Consider the following 27,281-nt stretch of genomic DNA (forward strand, 5'->3'; position numbering starts at 1 on the left):
GTATTATTTTTAAATAAGCTGCAATCACTTTAAGGAGCTCAGGATGAAAAATCCACTAATACTTTGATTTTTTTTTCTCCAGTTTTCAGGAGTTTGATAATGCAAGACGTGAACTGCATATAAATGGAAGAGCAGGCAGTTCTAATTGCCCAGCTATCCCTCTCTGTCCAGAAAGAGCCCTTTCTTGTTCAATTATCAGTCAATTTTAGAAAGGTGTGAGACAAAGTGGAGCTCATCCCTACTCTGTAGGCTCCTTCACTTGACTGTTGCCTCCCAGCAAACATCCTTATGGTGCTTTTGGCCAAAGCCTTCATCCTGCTTACAGTCTACTGGAGGGTTGAGGGGATATGAAGCTGTGATTTAAACCTCTGAATGCCATATAATCTGTGAAGCCAAGCACATCCCTTCCCTGCAAGGTGGCCGTGGCTCCCCAGAGCTGCCCTGTGGTGCCCGGCGCTCAACTGTGGGGTGACACAAACCTGTGGGTCTGTTTCCAACATGGAACCCATCACCCCCTCTCTTCCAGTTGCTCAGAAATGCTCTTTCTTTACTCCCAGACATTTTGTAAATTTCAAAAGAGAATTGGGGAAAAACAGCTCTCCTCTGTCCAGGCCATTAATTCAGCATGCTCAGGACAGAATTAACCTTGGCAAGCCTTGTAGAGGAGAGAGTAATTCTAACCTTAAAAATCTGCTGATTAAAGCTGGTTTCAGGAATTCGATTTCACTTAATGTGTTGGCTGAGAGCCCAGCCTGCATTAACATAGCCACAGACACACAGGCTTTGGCATTTTTTACCTCCCCCATTAAAAAAAAAAAAAAGAGAGAGAAAAAGAAGACCCAGCTAATGAAACCCCTTTTGTCTGTTTTGAGCAAGAGATGGTTTTAAAGACCCCTTTAACTAAAAGCATTAAGCATGCCACAGCAGCCTGGAGTGGAGGAGGTACCCAAGGGGCCGGGCAGTGCACAGAGCACAGCACCTACCGCTGCGAGGAGGAAATCTCCTCTTCCACCACGCTGTGTTCAGTGGTCCCTTCTGGGATCTGTCACTTGTTTCACTTTAGCTTTTCCTAAGGTTGATGTCCTTTAACTTCTGCCTCAGGCTCCGTGTCAGGCAGGCAGCAGCACTGCATGCACGTGCTGGGAAGGCCCAGAGCTGCGCTGCTTGCCAGGTCCTTGCTGGGAAGCTGCTGGGACTCGGTGACCCCACAGCTCCCAAACTGCCTTCCAACATGGGAGGCAGCTCTGAGTCAGCACAGCCGCACGGTGCAGACCTTCAGTGGAGCCAAGGATTGCTGTCAGGGATTATCTTCAGCAAACAGTCTGCTTTTTTCCCATGCTGAATGGCAGGATTAAGATGTTAAGCTTTTCTTTGAATTCTTTTTTTTCCCTCTTTTTTCCTCCTTGGTTTTTCTTTTTTCTTGCATGTGAAATATACCTTTGACTTATTTTAAAACACTGTTAATCTTTGCCATCTGTATTTTTGAAGTAGCTCTGTGATAGAAGCTTGCAGACCTTCACACCCTTAATATTCAAGCTGACCGTGCAGGTGGTGATCTCGTTCACGCCTTTACCCACACACCTGAGGGCAGCACTCCCCCCATTATGCCATTCTGTTGGGGCACCCTGGTGGTGCCGGGGAGGTTCAGGTTGGGGAGTGGGGGCAATTTCTTGTCTGACAGAGTGGTGATGCAATGGTGGGGTCACCGTCTCTGGAGGTGTTCAAGGAAGGGCAGTTACTTAAGGATGTGGGAATGTGGGCAAAATCCCCTCATTCTTTTTTTTTTTTCCTTTTGTAATTGCAGAATCCTGGCATGCATAAACCACTATGTTCAAGGAAAACTAATCACCTTTGGCAAAGGGGAATATGTGATCATGCGCACACCTGTCCCCATCCCCACATATTAAAAGCCAGTGAAGTCAGAAAATAATATTGCTTTCTTAGCAATAAACTTATTTTGTGAACAGGAACTGTACTGGGATCCTTTAAATTAATAATGGTTCAGTGTGGTTGGTTTGTAACAGGCACAGCTTCCACCTGACAGTGCTGTTTTAGATTTTAACACACTGGAAATTTGATTTTGCTATAGAAAGAATTCTTTACACTTACTCCTTTTGGGTCCTTTTGGGCAAGTAAAGTTCACTTAACATAAAGAATAAGAAAAAAAAGTGTTATTTTCCTGCATGAAGCAGTGGGCAGGGTTTACATGCCCTCTGTTTTCAGTTCACATAGCTGGGTGATAAGCCAAGAGGTGTTGGGTTGTCATATTAAAAGAAAAGAAGGGTGTTGAGTTGTTTGGGTGCAGTGCAGGCAGACCCTGTTTGTTCTGCCCTGCCCCGGGTCGGGTGCTGGGTGGTTTCTCTGCCCGGAGGGGACGTGGTCCAGTGTGGGACTGCAGAGAGCTGGGAGAGCTCCACCACTGCTCTCAGGACTGTAAGGGCTGAGAATGATCTGGGGGTCAGCAGCTGGGGTTTATACCTGTATATAAACCAGAGAAATGTGTAAAGTCTGTCTGTTGGGTCTTTAACCTGTAGCAGCGTTGAAAATGTATTCTGAAATTTTGGCTTGATGTGAGCTGCCATTCTGTTCTACCAGCAGATCTGAAGCCCTGGAATGACTGCAGCAAATACTGGTGTGACAGCAGATGCCGTTCTCTCCTTCCTGTCTCTGGGTGCTGCCTCGTAAACCTGCTCATCGTGAGCCCAAATAACAACTTCCTTCCCTAACCCTGTCTCTGCTTTCTCTGTTTCTGTCCTTAGTGCTTGTACGGCTGTTACGTCCATTCCTCCATCATCCCCACGTTTCACAGAAGGTGCTACTGGCTTCTTCAGGTAGGATGATGCTGGATTCCTTCCTCCTGCTATTGTTCCAAGTGAAGCTGCATGGCTGGGTGGTTTGGATGGTTTGGGGATTTTCTTGTCTGCAGGTGATGTGGATTTCCTTAAGGTGGTACGTCTCTCCTTTTTCTAGATAAATTTCTAGCAAACACCGAGCTGCTGCCAGCTTATGCGTGTCCTAAACGGGGTCAGCTGAAATGAGACCTTTTCCAGGTTTTTAGTTGTGTTTTTCTGTTTTGGAGCCAGCCATGCAGCAGGACTCGGGAAGCCAGCTGCTGTGTATGCGTGCGGAGTTGTGGGCAGAGAAAGCAGCACTGGGGACTGGTGTGAATTCTGTGTGAACCTGGTGGCACACGGCTCCGTCAGGAACGGGCGGCAGGATGGTTGGTGTGGAGGAGTCCTGTTGAGTTACTCTCTGCTGTGGGCACAGCAAAGCCTTTCCAGCCTTCTGAGCTCTGCAGTGTGCAGTGCAGGCCCTGGGATGTGCTGTGTGTTCAGGGATCCCTTGGCTGCGCTCTGCCCGGGCTGGGCTGAAGCTGAAGGTGTGCTCAGCTCCATGTACTGATCCTTTCTGTTGGTTATAAGTGCTGAGCGTGCAGAAGCAAAATGGAAAATATCCCTGTGTTTTCCCTTGGATTTGCAATCACACTTCCATGTTAAAATAGAGCTGTTGCTGCCTGCTGCATGAAAGGACCTCCCACAACACTGTGATGGTGGCTGTGCTGTGGAGTCCCCAAAGGGGCTGTGCACACAGCATCACTGTCCTTCCTCTTTTATGTGCATCCTTTCCCCTGCTGCAGTTGCTGTGGTATTTTATCTCCATGGAGGGAAGTAGTGCTGTGTGATTGCTGAAAGCAGAGCGTGGCCACGCCGAATTCACCACCTCAAGGCCCTTTCTTGCAGCAGCAGCTTTTCCCCACCATCCGTGGGTTCCTGACCTGACCTGTGGTTGGATGGAGCAGGCAGTGAGATGGGGAGCTGTGCAAAGGCATGACTAAAGAAGCCATTAAAAGTAAAAGTTCACAGTTCAGCACGCTGAACTGAACAAAATATCTAAACTTAGAGTCCAGTTTGCCTTGGGCAACAGACAGCTGTTTGTTTTATTATTTAGTGTCTGTCTGCTGGTGATGGATGACGTGACACGAGAATTCAGAGGATATTCTAAATTCATCCCCAGCTGCACGGCGCGGTGCGGCACAGCACTTCTCCTGGCTGTCCCTGCTGAAGGCCATGGGTGGAGCAGCAGACAATTAGCACCCCCGTATCTAATTACTTACACTGCAGTATCAGAGGATCTTGCCTGTATCCTGAGGTCTGGCTCATCCATGTTCAACACTGAGGCCATGTTCTGTGCTCTGGTAGTTGATGGCGACTGAGACGGGCGGACTTGGAAGTGCGTTCCTTGTGAGCCTATTTGTGCAGGATGTTTGGTCGTGAATGCGGTGTGTTTTTATTTAGCAACAAGGACGTTGTGTCTCTGCTGTGTGAGGAACGTGAGCCTGTGATTCATGAGCGCGTCTTCCAGGCTAAGTGGACATCCTTCAGTCACGCTCTCAAGGTTATGCAGCCGGAAAGAGAAGAGCGAACAACAGATGATGTTTTTCTAAGGTCTGCACAGTGCTTCTGCTCAGCTCCGTGGCAGCCCTCCTCCTCCTGGAAGGGCTCAGCACACGGGCGGTGCTGCGGGGCACAGCTAGGAGCAGTCCTTCCAAACAGCACCAGATTTTCTGTTGCTGGGAAAGAAAAATGTTTGTACCCATAATGACTAATGCAGAAAAAATGTGGATTCTCAGAGAGAGTCTATTTTCAAACACTGGCACAGCTGAATACCAAATGTAGAGTTCCCTTCTGTGTGTGGTAATTGGCACCCCAGGAATCTCAGATGGATCCAATGCCAGGCTCCCGGAGCGGCCGCTGTGTGCGATGGCTGCTGGCAGCAGCTCTGTGCCCGCTCACAGCTCTGCTCTTGTGCAGTACGGCTGTGGGGCAGTGGGGCAGGAGTGATGCCAGCAGTTGGCATGGTTTGTTATGACCTGTCCTGTCCTCGGCAGAGCACTGCCAGCAGATCAGGGCATCCTCCACTCAGCTCCCACTGCCCTGGGACAGCTTGAAGAGCTGGGCTTTTAAAACATGTATTGGAAATATTGCAATCTCTTAAAAGTCTTCGGACTTTTTGCTCAGTGATAGTTCTTTTTTATTTGGGTACAACAGAAATGACAGCGATGAAGTGTTGATGCTCATGCGGTGTGTGGCACGTGCAGGTGCTGCGGAGCTGAAGGAGAGCAGTGGGCATTGGGCACTCAGTGCCTGTTCTGACAGGGGGTGTGGGGCTGGTGGGCACCCAAGGGCCAGCTCTGTGCCAACATGCTATACTAGAGAGAGGTGGATGTAGACATGCTTCAGGGCATCCGTACCCATTGAAGCCCACCTTCAGCCTTTCAAAAAGCGCAGATGTAAACAGAGATGCTTCCACATGCATGTACTCCTAGGATCTGTTCAAGTCAAAGGCTATTTTTGCTTTACTTTTCCTCCTTCAGGTTTTACTTCTTATATGGTCCTTGCCTTCACTAAAATTGAGTTCCATCTGGCAGAGCTCATCACAAGCTGTCTTCAGTGAGCTCCTTCCCCTCTTTAAGAACAAAGCTGTCCCTCCATCATTAGAGGAAGGACAGAGCACTGAAGGAGCAGCACCTGTGAGCGTCCTCCCTTTGGGGTGAAAAATGTTTTTCGTGACAAAAATCTGTAGTATATAAAATCGAACTTGCAACTCAGATCGGGCTGCGCCCTTTTATCAGTCTGGATGCCTTCAGAACCAAGATGTGCTTTGACACCTACAGGTTAAGTAGAGTGGGGTTGTGCAGAAATGCAGCAATAACCTTCTTCCAATCTTCCAGCAAAGGGAGAAGGAGAGGATTACAAATGAACTGGTATCGAGGAGGCTGAAAACGGGTTAGCAGGAGTGCTTTATCTCTTGTAATGTTTTTATAAATTATTTATTAACACACTTGCTGCATTTTCCTTAGAAATTGGATAGAAAAGCAAAACGTATGGCCGGCAGATTATATTCCAGAAGAAGAATGGCAGTGATTAAAAAACAATTTCCAACTATTTCAAATGTATAACTTTATTTTAGACGAGTTCTCTGCTATTTTTGTATTGCTCTCTACCATTTTAAAGAAAATCCTGGACTCATTCTTGAGATATACGAGAAGACTGACAGTAATGCAAGCAAAGGAAAAAGCAGTCGGAGTGCTTTAGCTGTTGCTTAAATAATCTGTTGTCATTTATAGAAGAGATGCATTTCCCAAACTGCTCTGGGACGTGCTTTGGTTGCTAATCAGGAGGAGTTATTATAGGGGCGACATAACAAAGTCCAAAACATGGCCGACTGCTGCAGAAATGGAAAGCAGGTTTTATGCTTTTGGCTCTTTGTGAAAATGATGCACCATTTGCACTTTACATCTGACTTGGGGGGATTGAAAGCGGTGGATCCGTCACTTTATGGTTGCTGTAATCCTGCCATGTGCTATCGGTGCAGTAATGCAGGGGGAGAGCAGCACGCCGTGCCAGCTGTGTTACCAGGCAGTGCTTTGTGCATCCTTCGGGCAGCACAGCACCAGCGTGGCACTGCCCGTATGCGAACTGCCTGCTCTCTGCCTGCTCCCAGCGTCTGCGTTACCTGGGCTGTATTTTACTCCTGTGGTTACAAAAACAACAAACTGGCATTTCAGGGATGCTTGGGATCCCTGTTGGGATGTTACAGAGCCATAGGATGGCTTCGGTTGGAGGGGACCTTTAAAGCCCACCCAGTTCCAGTGCAAGGCCATGGGCTGGGTGCCCTCCAGCAGCTCAAGCTGCCCAGGGCCCATTCATGGCCTGGGGCACCTCCAGGCATGTGGCGCCCACAGCTCTCTGGGCATTCCCACTGCTCACCCAGGAGGGTCCCAGCAGGGCTGTGTGCGCTCAGACCCACGGGGTTACCACCACGAGATCCTCACTGCAGGGATCACAACCATGCGACAGCACAGCTCAGCAGGAAATTAAATCAAACCACCAACTCCAAGTCACTGATTAACATTCTCTGTATTCTGGGGATTAGGCTTTTGGTGACACTTAAATTGAATTCTAATACTATTTTGGAATGTATAATGGGCTGAATTTACTTCACCTCAGGTTTGAGTTAATGGCTTATTAAATTACACACCTTGCATTAGCAGAGCTGTTTGCTGGTGTAGGATGCTCGGCCTTACAGAAGGCATGCAGCAATGTGCTGATCTCATCTCGTATTCCCTGGTCAATTACGAGGTCTGCAGGTGCCAGGAATGTGTTAAACTGTCAACTGAAGTTTCACCCTCGCTGTGAAGGCATTGTGACAGTGAGCTTAGAAGTTCCATAGCGAAGCAAATTTCAATTTGAGTTTAGGGATTTGAAGCACGTTTTTGGGTGGGTACAGGGAAGGTCTCTCACTCTTACACAGGATGTTTTTGTTCTTTTAATATGTGGTGTTGGGCCGTGCTGCAAGTCCCCTCCTTTTGCATTCTGTTCAGGCACTCTTCCAGGTAAACCTGCAGTCTTGATGCTGTTCTTCTGCCTGCGTGAACTCCCCTGTCGTTACCCAGGCTGCTTTCATTCTCAAAATCATCTTTTGTTTCTGAAGGAGCATCTGTCCACCCCTCTTCTGATCAGTGACCACCTTCAGTCACCTGCTCCAGGCCCTCGGTTCTCCTGCTCACACAGGCAGAGCTCCGCATGGCACTGGGCTGGCTGTGGTGCAGTGTCCAGGACTCACTAGGGGCATGCAGCACTCTGTGTCCATCGTTACTGCTAATCTCTTCCTGCCCTCTGTCACACTCAGGTGCTCAGCAATCGCACTGTTCACATTTGTTTCTCCTCGTGGCCTCCATCTGTGTCATCTTCAGGGATTTAAGACAACACCAGTGTCTGTAGTGCTGAATGTCACCACATGTATAAACCTCCATGTTCCAGTACAGAGGTGTATGTGAGGTCTTTGGTGAATTGTGAAGACATTATGGTATCCACATCTGATATTTAATACACTGGAGAATTGCTACCTTCTTGAAATGCATCACTCAGGTTTTGTTCAGCTCAGGCTTTCTTTTTTTAGAGAGAGAAAGAAAGAGAAAAACACAAAATTAAAAACCTACCACCAGCACTCAAGGATGGCAAACTGAAAAGTTGCATCTGTCCTGCTAGGAATTTGCCTTACATATGTCATGTGAAAACTGGAAGGAAAAGGAATTCAGGTGGAAAATAAATCCCCTTCTCAGCCTCCACGAAAGAGAATGGAGCCACTCCATCAGCTTTGATGCGAATGGGTTGAGTAAGGTACAGAAATCAGCTCTGAACTCTTTCTGCAGTGCTTGGCACTTGCACAAATAGCTTGAGCCTGAAAAGCTGTTATTCTTTCAATTTTATTGAACATTAAATCCATCACAAAAATATGCAGAAAGAAGAATGAATGCAACGCCTTTCAAGGTCACTTATGTGGATTGTTTCTTTGGAGGTAATGTAGCTGCATTGGGCTTTCTGTAATAGAGCAGCGTCGGTGTAAGCAGCCATACATCTCATAGCATGAGCTCCAGGTTGTACAGCAGTGCTCCTCTCTTTGTAGAAGGATGCAGTAGAGATGCAGTGCAACCTGTGCAGCGAGGCACTCTGATTAACTGTAGTTACAGTTATTACAGGATCTCGTGTCCTAACTGCCATTCGTTGACCTCTTCTTCAGCATAATTTTCTTCTTGGGAAGAGCCCAGGATGTGTGGGACAGCACAGCAGCTGAGACCCGTTTGAATCCTGAAAGGCACTTTGTTTTAAACCCTTTTACTATTTGCATGCTGCTGATAAATCTGGGTACGTTTGAGAAAAACACATTTTTTCCTGAGTTCACTTCATGGTGGAAGAGGACAAGAAAAACATTTGATAGATGCTGGGAAGCTGCTAGAAGCAGCTATCTAGATCAGCTTTTCTGTCACTCTGGAGAAGAGTCCTTCCAGGCTGAGGGACCCATCATTGTGCTGAAAGATGCACCGCCGTCCCAGGACTTGACCTGGGTTTGTGAACGGCCAGGCAGGAGATCTGCAGCCGTGACAAAGCGTGAAATCTGCAGTCCAGCGTGCGTCCCGTGTGGTGGTGGGAGGGCAGCGCTGAGCCTGGGGAGGAAGCAGCAGTGAGCTTCACGGCGCCTTCCTGGAATTGCGGGGATCGTGGGGAGGTTGGGATGGGAGCAGCGCTGCCGTTCCTCCCAGCGTGCAGCCGCACTGCCCTGAGGTGGGCTGAAGCACCATCTTTAGGCATGGCGATGAATAAACCGACCCATCCCCTGCTGTGACCTTCAGCAGTGCCTTTGTCTCAGTGCTGCCCCTGGTGCTTCGGTGACCAGAGCTGCACAAGGCTCCGTTTCCAGCTCGTGTTGCAGGGGAAGGGAGGAGAGGCGATGGAATGGGTTTGATTAAAAAGTGCTTTTGCTCTTTCTCAAGAAGGGTATTTGCAGTGAAAACTGTACGTGAAATTTATACCCCTCTCGTTTGATTTTGACTGGTTTTAGTGCACAAATTCTCAGTAGAAAATGTATTCAATAAAAATTTGATGTGGAACTATAGCTCAGCAGAATCTTTTTTTAAGGAATCCAACTCTGGAATATTTATTTTGTATCTGGTTTCGGTTTTAGTGCCTATTCCTTCTGCAGGTGCCCTCGTTAGCCTGCTAACGGCTTATGGAGAGCGAAGTCATCAGCGCCTCTCGCCCAGCTCTTTGCACTGCGGTTCTTCAGCGCCTGCCAGGGAGGTTTGGGGGAAGCACAGCTGTGCAGTGCTGCTGGAGGCTTTGCTTGTTGGCCTTTTCTTTTTAAGCAAGAGAATCACTGCTTGTTGTTAATGAAGAGAGCAGAGGGCTTACGGCTCGCTGGTGTGGAGCAGGTAGGCCTGCGGTACGTTGCCGCGCTGGTGGGCGGTGATGGAGCTGACAGGAACATGGGGAGCTTGATTTAATGCGAGTGTGCTGTGATGCAGTTTTAGCAAGGAGAGTGCAATAAATTGGGATTTATTTTCCTCTGATGCCAAGCATGCAAAAGGAGACTACTTAGGGGAAGTACGAAAGGGATCTGGGATGGCCGCGATGGAAGTTTGTCTGAACCTGACAGCTGTGAGCTGCTAAGTGTTATTTCTTGCTGTGGAACAACATGTCTTCAGCATGAGGAAGTGGAAGAGCCCCAGCATTTGGGATGAGCCAACTCGGAGGTGGTGGGAAGAAGCGGTATTTCCAGCTCTGTGCCAAAAGGTTCCCATTTGTTTCCACGCTTGGAAGCAAGCACTACATCATTAACCTGCAAGTGATGGCTGTGGCAGTGCAGTGGGAATTTGGCCTTCAGGCCCCATAGGAAGGAGCAGGATGGCCGTCCTTCTGTAATCGGATTTGGGGCAGAACTGCTGCAGTGCTGGGAGAGGTGGGAGTGCAGGGAAAGGCGTCCGGGGGGGCGATGGCCAAAAAGCACCAAGTGAGCAGCCTCCAAATGTAACTCTGAGGGCTGCAGTCTGTGTTCAGCATTTCAGGGGTCATGGCAAAGATTCCTAACAAGTTTCTGGCCCAGCAGACTGCAGAAAAGCGGATTCTGAGCAGTGAGACGGAGCGCTGCCTCTGTGAATTATGGTTTTTTCAATACGTTTTTACACAGAGCTGGAGGCTCAGAACACTGAAAGCTTTTTCGTAATGTTTAGTGATAAACTTTTGTCTCCTGTGAGTAAACAATCTGCTTTCTTAGCCACTTTTTTTCAATTTAAACGGGAGTACATTGAAGCCCTCTTGCAAAAACATCTATTATGTCAAAGCAAAACCGGAGGTTTGGGGTTGTGTTTCACTGTGCTTTTTTTCTCTCCTTCTAGTGCTCTTATATCAAATTCTCACTCCAGAAATACTGCCCCGAGGCAGATGAAATGGCACACGGCTTTATGAAATACGTCCGCGTCCGGTGATGTGCCATGTTTTTATTTTGTGACAGTCCAGGATTCAGTGCGCGGCCTAAATATTGTGGCATCCTATTTGATTTTTGGATGGTTAGATGGACGAGGTGCCATAGCTCATGGGCACCGTGACCATTTTTCCTTGTAGTTTACTCTTTTTGCAGATTACTGTCTGTAAGTTTCAAAATGGAACAGGATCCCTCAGTGCTTTATAAATTAGGGCCATATTACAGCAGCACCCAATAGTGCTGCTATATTTTAGAGGGTGTCAGAGTTTCTATTATAAACCTCATTTTTCAGAAGTTTATGGCTTAGCCATAAAAATTTGCTGTATGCTGGGACTCAGAATGTAGGAGCTGCATCTCAGCTACACTGAGGGTTGGTTTGCATGCATTCGTTTTACACGGAGGTCCATGCAGTGATATTAAGAATCAATCTTTCTCTTGATTTCAAAGTGAATCACTTGAAAGGCAGAGAACACCTCATTCTTGGCCACCTCCACTACTTTAATTCTTCCCATTTTGTGTGCTGAGGGGTGCGACCTTCGTAAAGGTAGAATCTAACAGATCTCCTCATGGCTCAGCTAACTCAGAGCCACCAGTACAGTAGAAGCAGTACGAGTTTTAAGTGCCATTCTTGCTTGCAGGGGATGCCTGGGCTACACCATAACCATTGTCCATAAAGATTTCCATCCTATGCAAAAAAGACTGCAAACACAGCACAGGATGTACCACCAGCATTACCTGCATGCCCAAGGGTCTTTTAATATATATCACCTATAGGATTTCTTATATCCCTGAGATGCCACCAACTTCCTTTCAGCGCCTTGCACAGCACTCGCACCTGCTGTTAGAGAATTTGCTGCATGTCAGCAAATAAGCAAACAGATGAATTGAGGATACCTTTGCACAGTGCTGCAAACACTTGTGTAAAAAAAACCCAAAAAGTGGCTGTTTGTGTCACTGTGCTATATGCAGCCATCACAAGACTGTGAATATGTCTTCATGCCCATAATTCAAACATTTTCATCAACCCAACAACAGTGCTCTTCCTACAGTCAAATGGTGAAGGAGGAACTCAGATTCTGCAAATTGGGCTGCAGTGTGTCTCTTATGGTGTTTCAGCATGCATGGGGCGCTGGCTCCCAGCAGCACAGCAGTGCACCAGAAGGACAGGGCTCCTCCCAGGAGCTCTCCTTCCATGTGGGTTTGATTTTCAGCATCAAGCAGGTCTGTCTCTAAGCATTGATTTTGCTGCCTGTAACACATTTTAACCTTAATGCTGTCATCCTGTGTTAATTCTGACCATCAGATTTCCTTTCAGGGAGCAGAAGTGCATTGAGAACTGCTTTGGTTTTAGAAGTCACGTTGAGTTACCTGATTTGTGCCACCTCTTTCCCAGGTGCTCCTCAGTACTTCTCTGAATTCAAATCCAAGTGCACCGCGCTGTTCCACGCATGGTGTGCAATGACAGCGCATTTCTGGCTGTGCAGCAATACAGGGCTGTCCTGCTGCAGCTAACCAAGCCTTCATCTAGCTCTCCCTTCAGTGTGCACAGAGCTCAGGCTCTTTCCTGAGCACACCTGCACTGCCTCGTTAACTAATAGCATGTTTTATGTTTCTTTCTAATAAATTCCTTTCATTACGGAGCTTGTTCCCGCAGCAGGAAAAATTGAAATTCTTTGCAAGAATATTATAATTAAGATACAGCACAACAGGAAAGCATCTTTGAAAGTGTCTCTCTCTAAACTGTGTCATTAAAGTGGAAATCTGTGTGTAAACACTTTCTGATAGCGTGCAATTGGTGTGTACTTCTGACAGCTTTCTGTCTGAGGCGGTGCGTTGGCCTCACCTTGTGCACTTTGGTGTAGAATCACAAAGGCTGGGAAAGACCTCCAAGATCCCCAGCCCAACCCACCGTGCCCACTGACCACGTCCCCACATGCCCCATCTCCACATTGCACTCCTCCAGGTCTGGGGATTCCACTTTCTCCATGGGCAGCTGTGCTGGTGCATCTGTGTTTCATGGGATGGAGAGTTGGAAAACCATCTCTAAAACATCAGTCCCCAAATGTTCTGTCTCAATGGACCAATAACAGCTCTCAGATGTGCTCATGGCCAAGCAGCGTCGCTACAGCAAGGCAGGTTTCTTTCATTTGGTTCTTATTCAGAGGCCTGTGAGCCACAGTTGTGTCTGGGAACCGCTCCCAGCTGGCACAGAGGCCGTGTTGATGGACTCAGAGGTCTGGCAGATGGAGCTGCAGGAAAACCAGCAGTGTGACAAACTCTCTGAAGGTGAGAACTGCATTTAGGGATTTGGTATTTGGAGCTCAACTCTTAGAAGCACTGAGGACTTTGGGATAGGTTTGTTTGTTTTAGTGTAAAATAGTGTGAGTGGGAACAAGAGCTGAAATATGTTATTGTTTTAGGTGTGCTTTGTGTGTTGTTCTGTAGTTTAAAAATAAATACAGCTTGGGTATACAGAGCTGTTGGTAACAGGGAGGTTAGTTTTGATGAACTCAGGGAACTGGGGGTGAGGCAAGATGAAAGCAGTGCTGTGCAATTAAGAGGCCCAGCGAAGAGGAGCTAATTGTCGTGTCAGAACTTGGAAATGGATTTCATTTTCTTTGACAAAAAGTGGTGTTTATGAAATCAGAGAGAGCCTGCCCAAGAGGAGCCATTCTGCCTCTGTGTGCTCCTGTCTCTGACCTTAGGAATGCTTATTTATGGGCCATACAGCAGTAAGACTGAAGTGCTTTGTTAGCAAGCAGTGTTGCATGTTATCTGGAGAAGATCCTAATGGAGTAACTTAGGAGAGAAACATCTGTTGCTTTCTGTCTCTGTTATGCATCTGGTCTGGTGGTAGTTTTGGCCTTTTGTGACCTTTTTATACATCCCCTCATCCTTAATCATGTTTTGTCCATTAACTTTGAAAGCATGTTAAAACTTTGCACTGAATTCCTTCTGAGTTCACTTCTACCATCCAGGAGAGATTTGCTCCTCCCTTCTTTTCCTTCATTCTGGACATTCTTGGAGATGGAGTTGAAGGGAACAGAGGATGCTAAGGGGCAGAAACATCTGAGCCAAGGAGGGGAAGATGAGAGTATGCACATGCAGTGTTCAGCCCTCTTCCCTTTTCTGTAATGAGTTTATTGTATAACAGCAGTGCTGCATGTCCAGTGGTGGCCATGGGCACGTGGAGCAGTGTTTAAGGCTTAAAGCCTTGCTGAAATTTACAACCCGATGTGACAAACGTGTTCACAGCTAATTATTTATTAGATGCATGATTAGCGTGAGATTATCACAACATTTTAATGTTATTAATTTTTACACTCTAATAGGAATAAGCCTGTGATTGCAGCGCACTGGTTTGTGCTCTGCACTGGAGATGCTTCTGTTGAGTTGGGTTGTGTTGGGTCGGGAACCTTTTGTGTTCTACTTTGTCTTGAACTTCTGTATAATCATAAGCTTACAAAATTCTGTTTAGGACATTGTGGATTTGATGGCCTTGAAGGTCTTTTCCAACCTATTTCATGTCTAAAACAATCCTCGGCTGCTTTCTGCTGTAGGTTTCATGCCACGTTCTGAAGTACATTGTCTGCTTGTTACATATTTGTGAAAGCTTACAAAAAGAAGACAAAACTGCAGTGAAACTGCTGGGATTTTATTTGTGTTCATTCTGAAGTGGGTGGAAAAAACAGGCTTTGGTGAAATCTCAGAGTCATCCCATCAATCTTTACTTCTAGGGCATGGAAGGAGGAGTATTCTTCAGTTTCCTGCAAACAATGGATGAAAATATTTGGTATTATAACACAGCTTATCCCTAGGCACTGTATTCTAAACAAACACCGTCTGCATCTTCTGATGAGATGAGACTTTCACTTGACTGTGGTTTCCTTAATTGCATCTTGTTTTCAGTCCTTGCTGGGAAACATGCCTTGTAAATTCTGTATTGTGATTAATTTATATGGAGAATGCAGTATTGAGTTTCACAGCTTCTTCTCCCTTGTAAATATATTCATTCCTCGAAGGACCATATATTTTGGCATTTAGACCTTCTACACCAATAAGAGTTCAGATTTCTCTAGCAAATATAAAAACAAATAAGCCTGGGAATGCAGCATTTCTTAAGAAGTATTTCTTTGTGCCATACTGCACCGCTGATCAGTGCTGAGACACTTCCAGGCAGGCACACTGCTGGTTGTACATTCTGTATCTCCATCCATTTTCCATTAGAATAACATAGGAGATATCAAATCGGGAACCTGGACACGTCTTTCATTCGGTCAGCAGAGCAATCTTAGGAAAGAATGCATGGAGGTCAGCGATGGATAATTAGCCCACTTCCTCTTGTTGCAGGAGTTTCCTCTCTGTGGCTGGCTGGCAACGTGTTGTGCAGAAGCAGAAGATGCAGGGCAGTGCTGTGTTATAACATCTAAGCACAGAGTGATTTTTTGAAAGGAATTGTCACAGTATTCCTATCAGTGCAAAGCCAGCAGCAGTGCACAATGTTCACACCCCAAGAGCTGCTGTTAAGCAAGGACTGCTGGCAGGAAAATCTTCCCTGCCTCACACATGGACTCTGTTCCTTACTCAGCACCACGTGTCCTCCCTGTCTCTCAAGATGCCGTATGAGAACCGTTCTGAAAGTCCTGGTGAATCATTCCAGCATTGGGTGGTGAAGACAGCAAACTGAGTTACACATTACAGATGGTAAAAACAGAGTGGTGAAGGGACTAAAACAGGAACGTTCCTGAAGATGCCCTTAACAGAAAAATAAAATTGCTGCAGAATTACGTAAAAATTTAGGAATAGAAGAATTTGAGAATATAAGCCCCCTGAAGTGAGAGCATATACTTTTCTAAGCATACGGCTTTCTTTGTAAACATGGCAAGTGCTGCTGCCAAAGAGCACTGGTTGTAGACACGTCCCTTCCTATGAGGATTCCTCAAGCAGCAGGAGTTTCCTTGTGTGGACATTTAATTGGTGTGGGAAGAAACCCAGGGAGGTAAGCAGGAAGTGGCATAGTAAACAGGAACAGGCATAGTTCAGTGAGTGGAAAGAAAAAAAGAAGCAAAGAAGGAAAAGAATGAGCTGTTGTATAATGTGAAACAAGTAATTGTTTCTGCAAGGCATTTTATTCTGAGAGAACGTAGCTGCTCAGTTTCTGGAGATCAGTTTTAACTTCTGCTTTCAATTGCAAGTTGCAGGGTGCAAGTAAGCTGAGGCTCTGCATACCAGGCCTAGTTGTCTTCATTAAAGCAACAATAAACTTAAAAAGAGCAAATCCAAATGTATTGGATTCTGTTCATTAAGAGACTGGCGGGTTTCTGGCTTTGCTGTCTTTTAATACACCAAGAACAGATGCAGGTTGACAAGTGGCATCAGCCAGGGGACACAGCTTTATAAGGTTGTGTTGAAGCAGGGCTTGGAAATAGCCAGCTGAAATCTAATTTGTAGCCAAGTGGAATAAATTGGAACTGATAGTTATTCAATTAATGGCATGGGCAGCAAGGTGAGGTCTCCTCTCAAAATAGCAGAATAAGGTTTCTTGACAGAGAGGTTTGGGAAAACAGGGCATGGCACCAGCTTTTCAATCAAATTCCACCATTAATCATCTAAGTAGCAGGAGGGAGATGTGATTATTATAGGGAGGCTCAGCAAAATGGTTTGATTGAGCACTTCCCAAAGGTGTGATGGAATCTGAAACCAAAGCAGCAGAAGTACCCCGGGGCCCACCAGAAGCAGAAGGTTCCCTTGCAGCTCACACAGATAGCCTCTGTCCTGCAGGACGTGGTACCTGAGGTGTGCAGCCCTCTTTTCCTGGGCTGCTGAATGAAGGGATGGCGTCACTGGGACAGATACCAGACTGCAGTTTGCTATTACAGCCACTGGACTTCTTGCAAACTGCCGTGGTGCAGTGTTTCAGATCTGTGGATCATTTGCATAGTGATGAAGCTGCCATCTTTCTCTCCACCACAGCAAGCCAAGAATTGTAGAAAGGCTTCTTTTTATTTTCTTATCAAAAGGAAAATGTCTTCCTATGCAAATAGCCTCGGTAATAATATTATCAGTGTTGCCTCAGGCTTGCACAAGCTGACTGGAAGAGAAGCTGAGTTTATGGTTTTCAGCAAAATGGTTTTAAACTTTATCAGTTCAGTGTATAAATAGGAAAGGAAGAGTTATTTTACCTGGGATAATGGGATTCTTTGGTTGCATTTAAGGGCAAGCCAAACAAGTAATTTAACTATAAAGTTCATGTCTGCAGCTGAAAGCCAAGTGGGTCCTCTCTGTGCTGCTGTTCTGGGGGCACTGGGGATGTGGACCACTGGAACAGCAGCACTGCTGTGCCCTGAGCCAGGCTGCAGCTGCACACCTCCACTGCAGGCTGCCAGAGCCAAGAGCAACACTTTCTGTTGCTTCACCAGCAGTAAGCAGCAGTGCTGGACGTTCCCTGTCGAGGTCAGCAACGCCTGTTCTGGTTTTGGCACTGAGTCTCACCACTGTGAATAACTGCAGTCACAAATGTGTGCGGATTGCCTCGGATGCTGAGGTCAGCAGAAATGCACCACGTAGGTGAAGTCTGAACTGTGAAACGTTTCCTCAAGTTGTAACAAGAATATGGCCAACATCCGTGGTCTTTCATTAGAAAAGAAATTATGTAAGTGAGATTTCTCTCAGTGACACTGTTTTGGTGACTGCGAAATCATTAACGATTTGATAATGGAGCTTTCTCATTATAAACTTTTGCAGAAAGGAAGAATTAATTTTTCTGTGCAGTCAGAAGTTCTCCGAGCAGTTCTTTCCCTTCCTGCATAATCAGGTCCTCACATACATGCATCAGCCCCTTGTCACTGGGGAATACATCAGCCGAAGTCGCACTTCTAATTAAACTTGTGCTACAGAAGAGAAGTGTAAAAATAATGCAGAGTAACAGCGGTGGGCCTGGAGGAATTTGTAGGAGTACTAAACGAGGCAGAAGGTAATGTGTCATGTGGCTTTTAGATCAGGACTCAAAAGGCGAGTTCGCTAGTGGCAAATCTCTTCCTTTTACATAGGGTGATTTCTGTAAGCAAGAATGCCAGGAACGGCGTCGGATTTTCTAACTGCAGTAACACCCAGAGCTCCCTTTTGATGCACAAGCACTTCGTCATCTCCTTGGAAGGCAGAAGGCAACCAGAAGAAAAAGTAATTCTTTCGCTGTCATCCCACCGTCTGGTCCCTTTGGAACCTATTACCACGTACACACTTCCCATGCTCTGTGTTTTTATGGAGCAGTAATGGTACTGAAGCTCATGTGGCTGTGAAATGGGGATGAGTGAAGAGACCTGCTCCTGTATCCTCATCGCATCACAGTCTGCTACTCCCTGACGAAGGGAAGAGTTCAGGAAGGTGGAGATGGACTCTTGGTGTAAGGAGGCAATGGGCACAAACTGAAAAAGAGAGAATTCCCCTAAAACATAAGAAAGGAACTGGCTGGGCTGGTGATCCACCACGGGACGGGTTGGCCAGAGAGGTCGCGGACCTCAGTTCATGGAAATCCTCAAAACCCTTTGAAAGGAAGGATGGGGAGAGCAGGGAGCAGAACAAAGCTGGCTGTTCCTGCAGGACTTCCCCTGCAGTGTGGGGTGCAGGCAGCGTTCTCCCTGTTTGTGCACAGATGTGGACATACGGCACAGCCAGCACGCGCGTCTTTTCCCCAAGCAGTTTGTCCTCACTTTAGGATGCCTCAAAATATGTATAATTTCATTGTGAAGAAAGCAGCCTACATAAATAGAGAAAATGAGAAAATGTTCAAGCGGTCTTATCTAAAACGGATATCAAATTTACAAGGCAGACAAGATTTGTGCTCTCAACAGTGCTTGATCTTACCAAGTTGAATAGTGGTAATGATGAATATTTCTCTTTGGCAGTGTGATATTGACGGGGGGATTTACTTGCCACGGTTGCGTTCTCAGAAAGCTCGGGAGAGCTCCAGGTGTTCTCTCTTTCATATTGCATTGATAGCCTGATGGTTTCTTGCTGACAAAACTTCCACAGTTCTTAATATCAGCCTGTCTGCATTCATCAGCTGCAAAGCTTTTCCCTCCTGTCGTACACTGGAATAGCATTAGACAGAAAATGGGGAAAGCGTAGAAAGCCAATATGATCATTTTTTAATCTAACCCCCCTGTGCTTGGGAGTTCATTGTGCCGTGATGGCTGGAAATTGTGATGCAAAATGGAGAAGTGCTGGGTGTCATTTTAGTGAAGCGTGTAGAAATATTTTTCAATATTCTGCCTGTGTCCAGCTGCAGTACTTTTAGGGAAGAAAAAAACAGCAGCCAATGCACCACTCCTGTGCCGGTCCAGATAGGGATTACGCTTGAGGAACATGGAGTGACATTTGGAGCATGGTGTGATCCATGTCCATGCCCTGCTCCAGCATCCCTTCGAAGTTATTGGCTCCAAGGCAACTGTTGCTGCTCTGATCCATTGTCCTGCCACTTCCCAAGCCAATCTTGTGCAATACTGCAGAAGTTCAAACTGGATAGTCCAGTAGCAGCTCACAGTGTCTCTGAAAATGGCTGCCAGTCCATTGCAGTCCCAATCTGCGAGGTTCGAGTTGGAAGAACATGCCCATCACAGTCCTTTCACTATTAAAAGAGGAAAAGTGTCATGGTTTTAGTGAAGGGTTTATAGCCAGAAGCTGAATAGTCTCAGAGAGGGGATTGAGCAGAGATTTGATCACAGCCTGTTAATTACACTTGCATTTGGGCAGTTGTTGCAGACAAAAGCTGAAGTAGGTAGTGGCACCTGTAAGCTGAAGTCAGCAGAATTACAACTTAGAGTTGTGCTTACAGTTTGAATGGATAAGCACCAGATAGGAACAAATAGGGAGCAATGCATCTCGCTGTCTGTCATTTTCATTTGGAGACTTCTGGACATAAATGCCCTTTTAGGGAGGCTCAGATATTTTTTTTAGAACAAAGTACAGCCTTCTGTATTTGCATGCATTAAAGCAGTCCCACTCAACTGATCCTGCTATAAAATCGATAAGAGGAGGGCAGCAGTAATGGTGGCAGAAGGGTTTAAGCTGTCCATGGAAGCACCATGGATTGCTCTAAGCAGAGCACGCCGCCTGCAGCTCTACTCACAGTGTTTGTTAAACGCAGAAAAAAATACTGAGGAGGAAAGAGGAGCCCTGGGGGTTCCAGCATGTCTCTCCCCAGGCTGTCTCATCCCTTCCTGGTGACCATTCACATGCGCTGGGCTCTGAGCAGGGCAGCACTGTGAGTGCCTCTGCAGAGGCACTGAGGTTAGAGGTGGTTTCTTTGCAGGAACAGTTGGACAGAACAGAAACACCTTCAGCGCAGCGCTCTGAGTATCTGCTGATCTCCACCGCTTTGCTTTGCATCTGAAAGCGTTTTGAAGTTGAGCTGTCGATAAAAAGAAAAACAATGCCAACAAAAATAAATGAAATCCTTTTATCTGATTCCCAGACGGCCCCCCGAGGTCTGTGTGACATGGGGCATGGGGACTGCAAGGTTGTGTGCAAGCAGGGAGCTGAAAAGGCTGCTTTATATCTGCATGAGCAGTTAACTGGAGCACAGCGCAAATGTTTACGGCAGGATTTGGGCTTTACAGTAGCTTTAAAAGATCTTAAAATCCATCTGCAAAATATCTTGAACTTCAGTGGTGTTGTGTGCTGAAAATAACGCTTGTCTTTTAATGTTTGATGCCTTGGGAGTCTTGGGGGGAATCAGAGGGCTCCAAAATGGCACAAGATGAGAGGGCAGCTCTTGGCATTAACGGGCACTTGTAGGGCTGTGAAATGGGAGTGCCCTGCCAGGCAGGGCCAGCCGCAGCAGCCCCTGGGATGGCGCTGCCGACAGGCAGTCTGGCAGCCCCGTACAAATCATACCCTGTTTACTCTGTTATTTAACTTTATTTTTGAGGTTATTCCTTAGAATCAAATCTCTCAACGCTCACGTATTTGCAAGCAGAGAAATCTTGCTAATATTTACACTTATAATAGAGTATAATTGTTCAAATTTCAGCAAGTAGTTCCAGTTTAGCATCCAACCTGTAACACAGAATGCTTCTCTGGTCACAGTTCTTTCTTCTTGTGGGACCAATAAGTGAATTCTCATTTGCAAGTTAGATAAATCTTTTGAATGTATTATTGATGCAAACAAATGAGGGTTTGGGCTCTAGACAGTACCTAATGAAGCTGACTCGACACAGGCTGTTCCCACTGAAGGGTGCCAGGTTCCAGCACACAAAGATTGATGCCTGTTTCATCCTGTAATTATTCTGTGCCTTGCATTCTCTTTATATGTTCCTTGCCTAGACACAAAACGAAGGGCACCACAATAAGTAATTAATTACTGGGGCTCTACTGGCAGTTACTGTAAAGAAGCTCATGCTCAAGAAATACTTTGTGACTGTATCTGCACTTTGATCTCCATGTAACTCAGGGTGTTGACTCTCAGTTATTTTTCCTAGCCAATATTGCTGATCAGATCCTTTGGAATAGGGCTGCGCTGTTACCTTTTCTGAATTTTATTGCCTTTCTCAGCTGTGGATTCCAATGGGTGCTAACAAACTTAGTTTAAAAGCCTTCTTTTATGCATCTGACTTATAAGTAAGATCAGCACTGAATTAAATGCCAGAATGCCAGCTCAAAGGCTGCAGCAGTACACAGGGAAAAGCACCTTTAACCTGTTGAAGAACTGAGCATTTCCTTTCCTGACAGGAGAATCACCTGAGAGCAGGAGGTCACTCTCCTTTTATACCTCTAAGGAAGGCATTTCCAGCTTCAGGACTTTATCCAGAAAACAGATTGGATGTTTTGTGCTATAGAGTAGGGCAGATCTGCTGCATATGCTTTAAAACTGCATCCACGGGATATAAGAACCAACAACACCTACACTGAAAATGAATGTTTGTGATATTGTAAAATGGATTCAAAAGTTAATAGGATCCTGTTTTCTCTCCAGGCATTTCTGATCTTGGCTCAGTTCTCCAGACCGCATATGTATGCATGCAGTATCTGCAAGCATCCTGCAGAACGCAGAGCGCAGCGCGCATCCATCAGCGCTGTCACGTCGGAGCTGTGGGCTGGGGCTCCAGCCTCGTGTCACGGCTCTCACTCTGCCCATGGATCTGTGGTAGTCCTTTAGAACGTGCTACTTAATCTCCCCATCTCTCAGAGCTGTAGCTGCAGAAGAATCTGGTCTGTCCATATAGTGGCTGGATGCAGATCTTCAGAGCCTGTGGTGGCACAGGCGTAGCAGCACTGGGTGTGAGAGATGTACGGGGACAGTGGGTGCAGACAGCCTGGTGGGACTGCAAATTTTATTTTCACTGATTGGAGATAAGTGCAATACTGTGGGAATCTTCAAGTGGCCATAAAACAGCCCTTCACAACTTCCAGAGTTCTTTGGTGGTCCTCCATAAGCGTGCGAGTGAGACTCCAGCAGATGACATTCTGTAACATGGTTTAGAAGGCAGCCTGCATGCCCATCAAAGCAGTCTAGCACCCTGTCTGAAGTGCTGGGGGAACATTTGTACGTGTACCTTAACGACTCTGCACTTCTTAGCGACTGCTTTCCAGTGCCACAACTCACATCTTTCACAGAGATGACATCCCAAAATACCATCCCTTCATGGGCCACAGTGGTGCTCCTCCTACATACAGGATGTGCTGCGTGGAACGTCGTTAATTGTAGAAAGACGGCAGTGTTGCAGTGAGGGAGGGGTGGTGCTGGGTTAACAGGAGCCCACATGCAGCTCCGTTCCCTGACTTTTGCCTTGCACTGTGTTGTCCTTGTGTCCTGTGTGTGAGGACCTGTCAGCAGCAAGGTGTCCCTGTGGAAATAAATGCAGTGTGAGAGTTCAGGGGGCTGCTGGCATGACCTGCAGAAATGTCTCCAGGAAGACAAGTTAAGTGGCACTGAGCTGGCCTTATGTTCCCTGGGGACAAGGGAGAAAAGCTTCTGAAGTTTGCCTTGAACACCTTATTTGAGAAGTGGCAGCTGGAGTTTTCCTGTTTCTCAGCTTTAAGCCTCACTGGCAGCAACTTGAATTCATAGATGTGATTGCTGGTGCTCTCCTCGGTGCAGGTGGTGACCAACCAACCAGTTGGTAATGAATAATGCAGCAGGTCGAGGGCTGCAGAGGGATGGTGATGTGGTCAGAGAGGTCGCAGAAAGTATTGTCAGGGCCCAAACACTGAATGGAGCTATAGCAACTTGATTAATTGACCAAATTAGAGAGGCTTTGACCTGCCTCTTAGAAGCTTAATGAATTAGTTGATTAGTGATGGAAAGTTGTTTCACACAGAAAAGCTGAGGAGGTCAGCAGTCTCCAGAAAATGACCTGCACTGAAAAGTGCCAGAACCCTGCTTTTGGGCAAACTGCTTTCTCACTCATGTGGTGGATGAGATTTCCAGATCCTGTGCAAAGCAGGTGAAGAAAGAATGCATTAAAATCCTGCAGATCCTGCCATGCATGCCACTTGTTTCTAGCATACCAATGGTGGCAAGACTTGCTTACTCACTCAGGACTCGTGCATTCCTATTTCCAGCCTTCTTCCTTCCTAAAAAAGAAAAGAACCTCTTCATTTGCTGTGCTGATGTGTTTGAAGAACTTGTTGCCCTCCAAAAAGTGGAGGCCCACTCTGTCATCTTCTTGGTAAGTGCTGCTGGGCAGGAATTTCGGAGCTGAGGTTGAAGGAAGGTTGCTGTAATGGCCCTCAGACCCAGTTTAGTAAAGCAAAATTCCCTAAACTGAAAATACAATAGAAAATAGGTAAAGTAACTGCAGTCTGTTGTACCTCGTCAGTGCACACTGATGGCAGTCAGACCTTCACTCAGAGCTGCCCCACAGTGCGTGTCTGGGTTTGGAAGCTTTGGTGCAAATGATGCTGCAGGTCTGCCTGGCGTTTGGCGCGCTGCCGTGGAGCGCTCGCAGCTTTGGGTTATTCGTGCTGAAGAGAGAACGGTTCTCTGTAGGGATGCTGAAGTGCAACAGTGTGCATTTGGGCTCCTGCCCGTGTGGGAATTTGGGGGGATAAAAAGTGCAGCTGAGATTCAGCACAGGATGGCTGCTTCACATCGGAGCTTCGGTGTCACTCAGACAGATGGAAGAAAACCACAGGGAAACTGCCTGGGTGAGGCTGCTGGCTCTGGGGGGCTCAGAATGGAGCTGTTCTGTGGGGGAGCTGGACCAGCAGCACCGCTCTGCCTCCCGTTTGGTTTCAGGGCTGTGTGGGGAGACCCGCTGTGCCCGAAGCACAGGGAAACACTGCTGGTTTCCCTCGAGATACTCAGGTGTGGTTTCTAATCAGGAGCTGAGGAAAAAGGGGCTGCTGCTATTAGCATTTTGGAGCTTGCTAATTACAAGCAGTTGCACTTTTAAAATGAGTTTCCATTTACATTTTTGCCAAAAGGCAGCTGTGAAAAAAGCCCTTGGACTAAAATATCTCCTTTGGGGGTAAAGCAACCTCCAGGATATTTTAATGGATTCTTGTCAAATTACAGATCAAAACAAATCCAAGCACTCCTGGAGACCAAATGTTTCTTCTTAAACTCTCCAATAAAGAACAGGATTGATCCGGAAATGCCACTTGTGATTTAAAAGCTTAAAGGTAGGGACGTCAGGATGTAATTAGGAACCGATGATTTTTCTTTTAGTTATTCTTTGTTGCTGGAGTGACAGCGTGGCACCTCCGAGTGCCTTTCGCAGTCGCTGGTGGCTCACTGCAGGCTCTGCATACCTGCACATATGGGAAACCCGAGCCAGGGACACCCTCACACTGCCTGCTTCTGCACTGCTTGCTGTCTGTCGCTGCCACAGCTTCCTCAAGGTGACTGCTGCTCCCCTCCCTGCATCGGGAAAGTCATGGAGCAGATTATGCCGGTGCTCTCGGCTGGGCTGGCACAGGAACTTAAGGCAGTGGTGGAAGGAGCCTGCTGTGTCCCAGGGGACTCCCCCTCCACCAGTCCCATGCCCTGGGCTTTGTGTTGTTTTTCCTTCCGAGGAAATACAGGCACTGAGAAGTAATGAATTGCAGTAACTCCCTACTGAGCCACAGAGATGAGTTCAGCCCTCACCGAATCTTGATGCTGGGCTGCCTTCCCCTCCTGCACCGAGCCTCATTAGAATGTATTTAGGGACACTCACTTCTCACCAACCTGCACACGCAGTGTTAACTCTGTCCTTGCTGACGCTGAGCACAGCACAGGGACTGCCTTTGTGCACAGTGCTCTCTCCCCCAGGAGGCGAAACCCTTTTGGAGAAAGCTCTCCAAAATCCTCTTTTCTCCTCTAACGCAGGTTGCTCAAATCAGGACTTGCCACTTGCTGTCCTGTAGTGGGATCAGTGTTCTCTCAAGGAAAGCCACCAAAAATGCAGTGCTGTTTACAGAGTAAAGGTAGCAGCCAAAGTCAGTCTGGTAAGTCAGTCCAGCGTGGGCTGCTGCTGACTTTCTGAACTCAGATGTACAGGAGTGCAAAGTCTGGAGCTGCTTGAAGAGGCCTTTTAAGGGGATCTCCTTTGGAAGGCAATCTTGCAGCAGTTGTAAAATTAAATTTCAGGCAAACTGCATCCATTGTGTTCGAGATGAATTCTTCTGGAAATTCCATCTTCCAGTATCCGGGGTATTGCCTTGGAAGTTAACTCCTTTATTTCTCGAACAGAACGTGAGCCTATAAATAGAAACAGTTCTGCGAGTTCAGATTTCAGCTGAAGTTGCTGATGTGAAGTACAGGAGAGGCAATCTTTGAAAATGATAATGCTCATCCCACAGCTGGAAGAATGACACTGTGCACACGGAGGTGTAAGAAGGCCCAGACTCTTTTTATTCTTAATGCATTGCAGCTCTTTTTAAGGACCCTCTGCTTCATTCTCCATCTCAGCCTCGCAAGGAAGTTGCACATTTCTTCTGTTCATACTTTCTATGTTGAATGTGAATAGCATTCCATTTCCCGATGCCTGAGGCTCTCTGCACCTTGCAGATTGTTATTTCTGATTAGCAAGGAGAAGCTTCCATTCTGCCCTCTGATAACTGTGGACAGATGTATGCCCTTGTTGGCATGATGCTGACATGGTGCGTTGTGGTGGGCATGCACAGCTTTAGCTGCTCCTGGGACAGCTGGAACATCGTGGTGCAGAATGGGTTTCCTTAGAGGTGAGAGGCAAAGAAAATGTGTCAGCATTTCAATCTGAACTGCTCTGAAGGACTTTGCTGAGGTCGTGGAGGGGTTACATGAGCATAATGCCCAGCGCCACTCGGATTTCACTTTTAATGGAGTGAGAAACGTCTGCACTGGGAAATCCATCAGTGTCAAGGAGAGGAACAGAAACCAGGTCAGGGTAAGTGGTCCCCCGCTTCCCATACTTCAGCTCAGTGATTCCATGTACATTTTCATTTTTGTCAGGATGCTGAAGATGTCTGTGAATGCTGTTCATGGCAGCAGCGGTCACAGAAGTACTGAACGATGCTCCCCTGCAGGAGCTCTTCATTTCCCATAGTGAAGCTGTGGGTGCACAGTGCAGCCCATCCTGTCCCAGAGGCCCTCGCATCTCTCCTGCTCTGCAGTACATCGCCTGCAGTTTCCTTCCCAGCCTGGCAGCATTGAGTGTCCTTGTGGAGTCCTTCGTCCATCACTGTTTTTGTAATGCTCCTCTGGTGGCACAAGGAGCCTTTGCCAAGGAGTAAATGAGTTCAAAGAAAGAAAGGATTACATGACCCGATGCTTTGGAAGGGATTAGCAGGGACCGCTGCTGCCCGGAAGGGAGCATGGAGCCCATTGGTACCAGCAGAGCAGCCTTTGCTAGCGTGGCTGGAGTGCCTCTGCTGTCTGCCTGCTGTCCTGAGCACTGCTGCGCTCCCAACTTCATTACTGGCTTTGTTAGCAGCTTCCCAGAGCTGTGGAGGAAGCAAACTCTTGGTGCTCATGCTCTTAGTGCTGCCCTGGCAAGTTTTTAAAAGAGAGATCTGCATTAGGCAGCTGTTACTCAGCATATCCTATGGTATTTTGCCCTGGTTGAATGCATCAAGGTATGAAGATATTTAATTCAACACTTTTTCTGTGTAGTTTGGAGGCATCACCCCTTGCCCAGCACCACCGCTGCCCCCCCCCAGGAAGCCGGGAGAGAAAATGCGGTTTTGTTTCCCACCAGGCACTGCAGAGGGACGCGGTGACCCGGCGGGCAAAGCTGCTGCCTTTGGGAAGGATCTTCGTAAGTCCCTGCCCTGCCCTGCACGAGCTTCCCCCGCAGGATCTCCCCGCTCACAAAGTCTTGAAGAGTGAGCGTTGAGATGCCCTGATTAAAATTTAATGAGGCTCGATATTACTGAGGGCCCTTTGGTGTCAGTCCTGCATTCATCAGCAAATAAATAACTCGGCTGGCGGTGCGGGGCTGAGCCCCATCCCCCGCAGCACCGAGCCCAGCTCTGCGGGACCCCAAACGTGGGGAGCG

General features: G+C 47.0%; 1 protein-coding gene across 14 annotated transcripts in view; it reads left to right on the forward strand.

The window, feature by feature from the left end:
* CAMTA1 (calmodulin binding transcription activator 1) overlaps positions 1-27,281 on the forward strand; it is a 226,464-nt gene that overhangs the window by 138,760 nt on the left and 60,423 nt on the right. For 11 of the 14 annotated variants that reach the window (XM_090122995.1, XM_031613527.2, XM_090122999.1 and 8 more), the window contains one exon: positions 2,760-2,831. The exons of the other annotated variants lie outside the window; for them this stretch is intronic. In XM_090122995.1, coding sequence (XP_089979121.1) covers positions 2,760-2,831 — 72 coding nt within the window. The remainder of the gene's footprint in view (positions 1-2,759; positions 2,832-27,281) is intronic. 14 annotated transcript variants of the gene reach the window in all.

The sequence above is a fragment of the Phasianus colchicus genome, chromosome 22, assembly GCF_987193195.1.
Source record: "Phasianus colchicus chromosome 22, bPhaCol1.hap1.1, whole genome shotgun sequence".
Classification (NCBI taxonomy): domain Eukaryota; kingdom Metazoa; phylum Chordata; class Aves; order Galliformes; family Phasianidae; genus Phasianus; species Phasianus colchicus.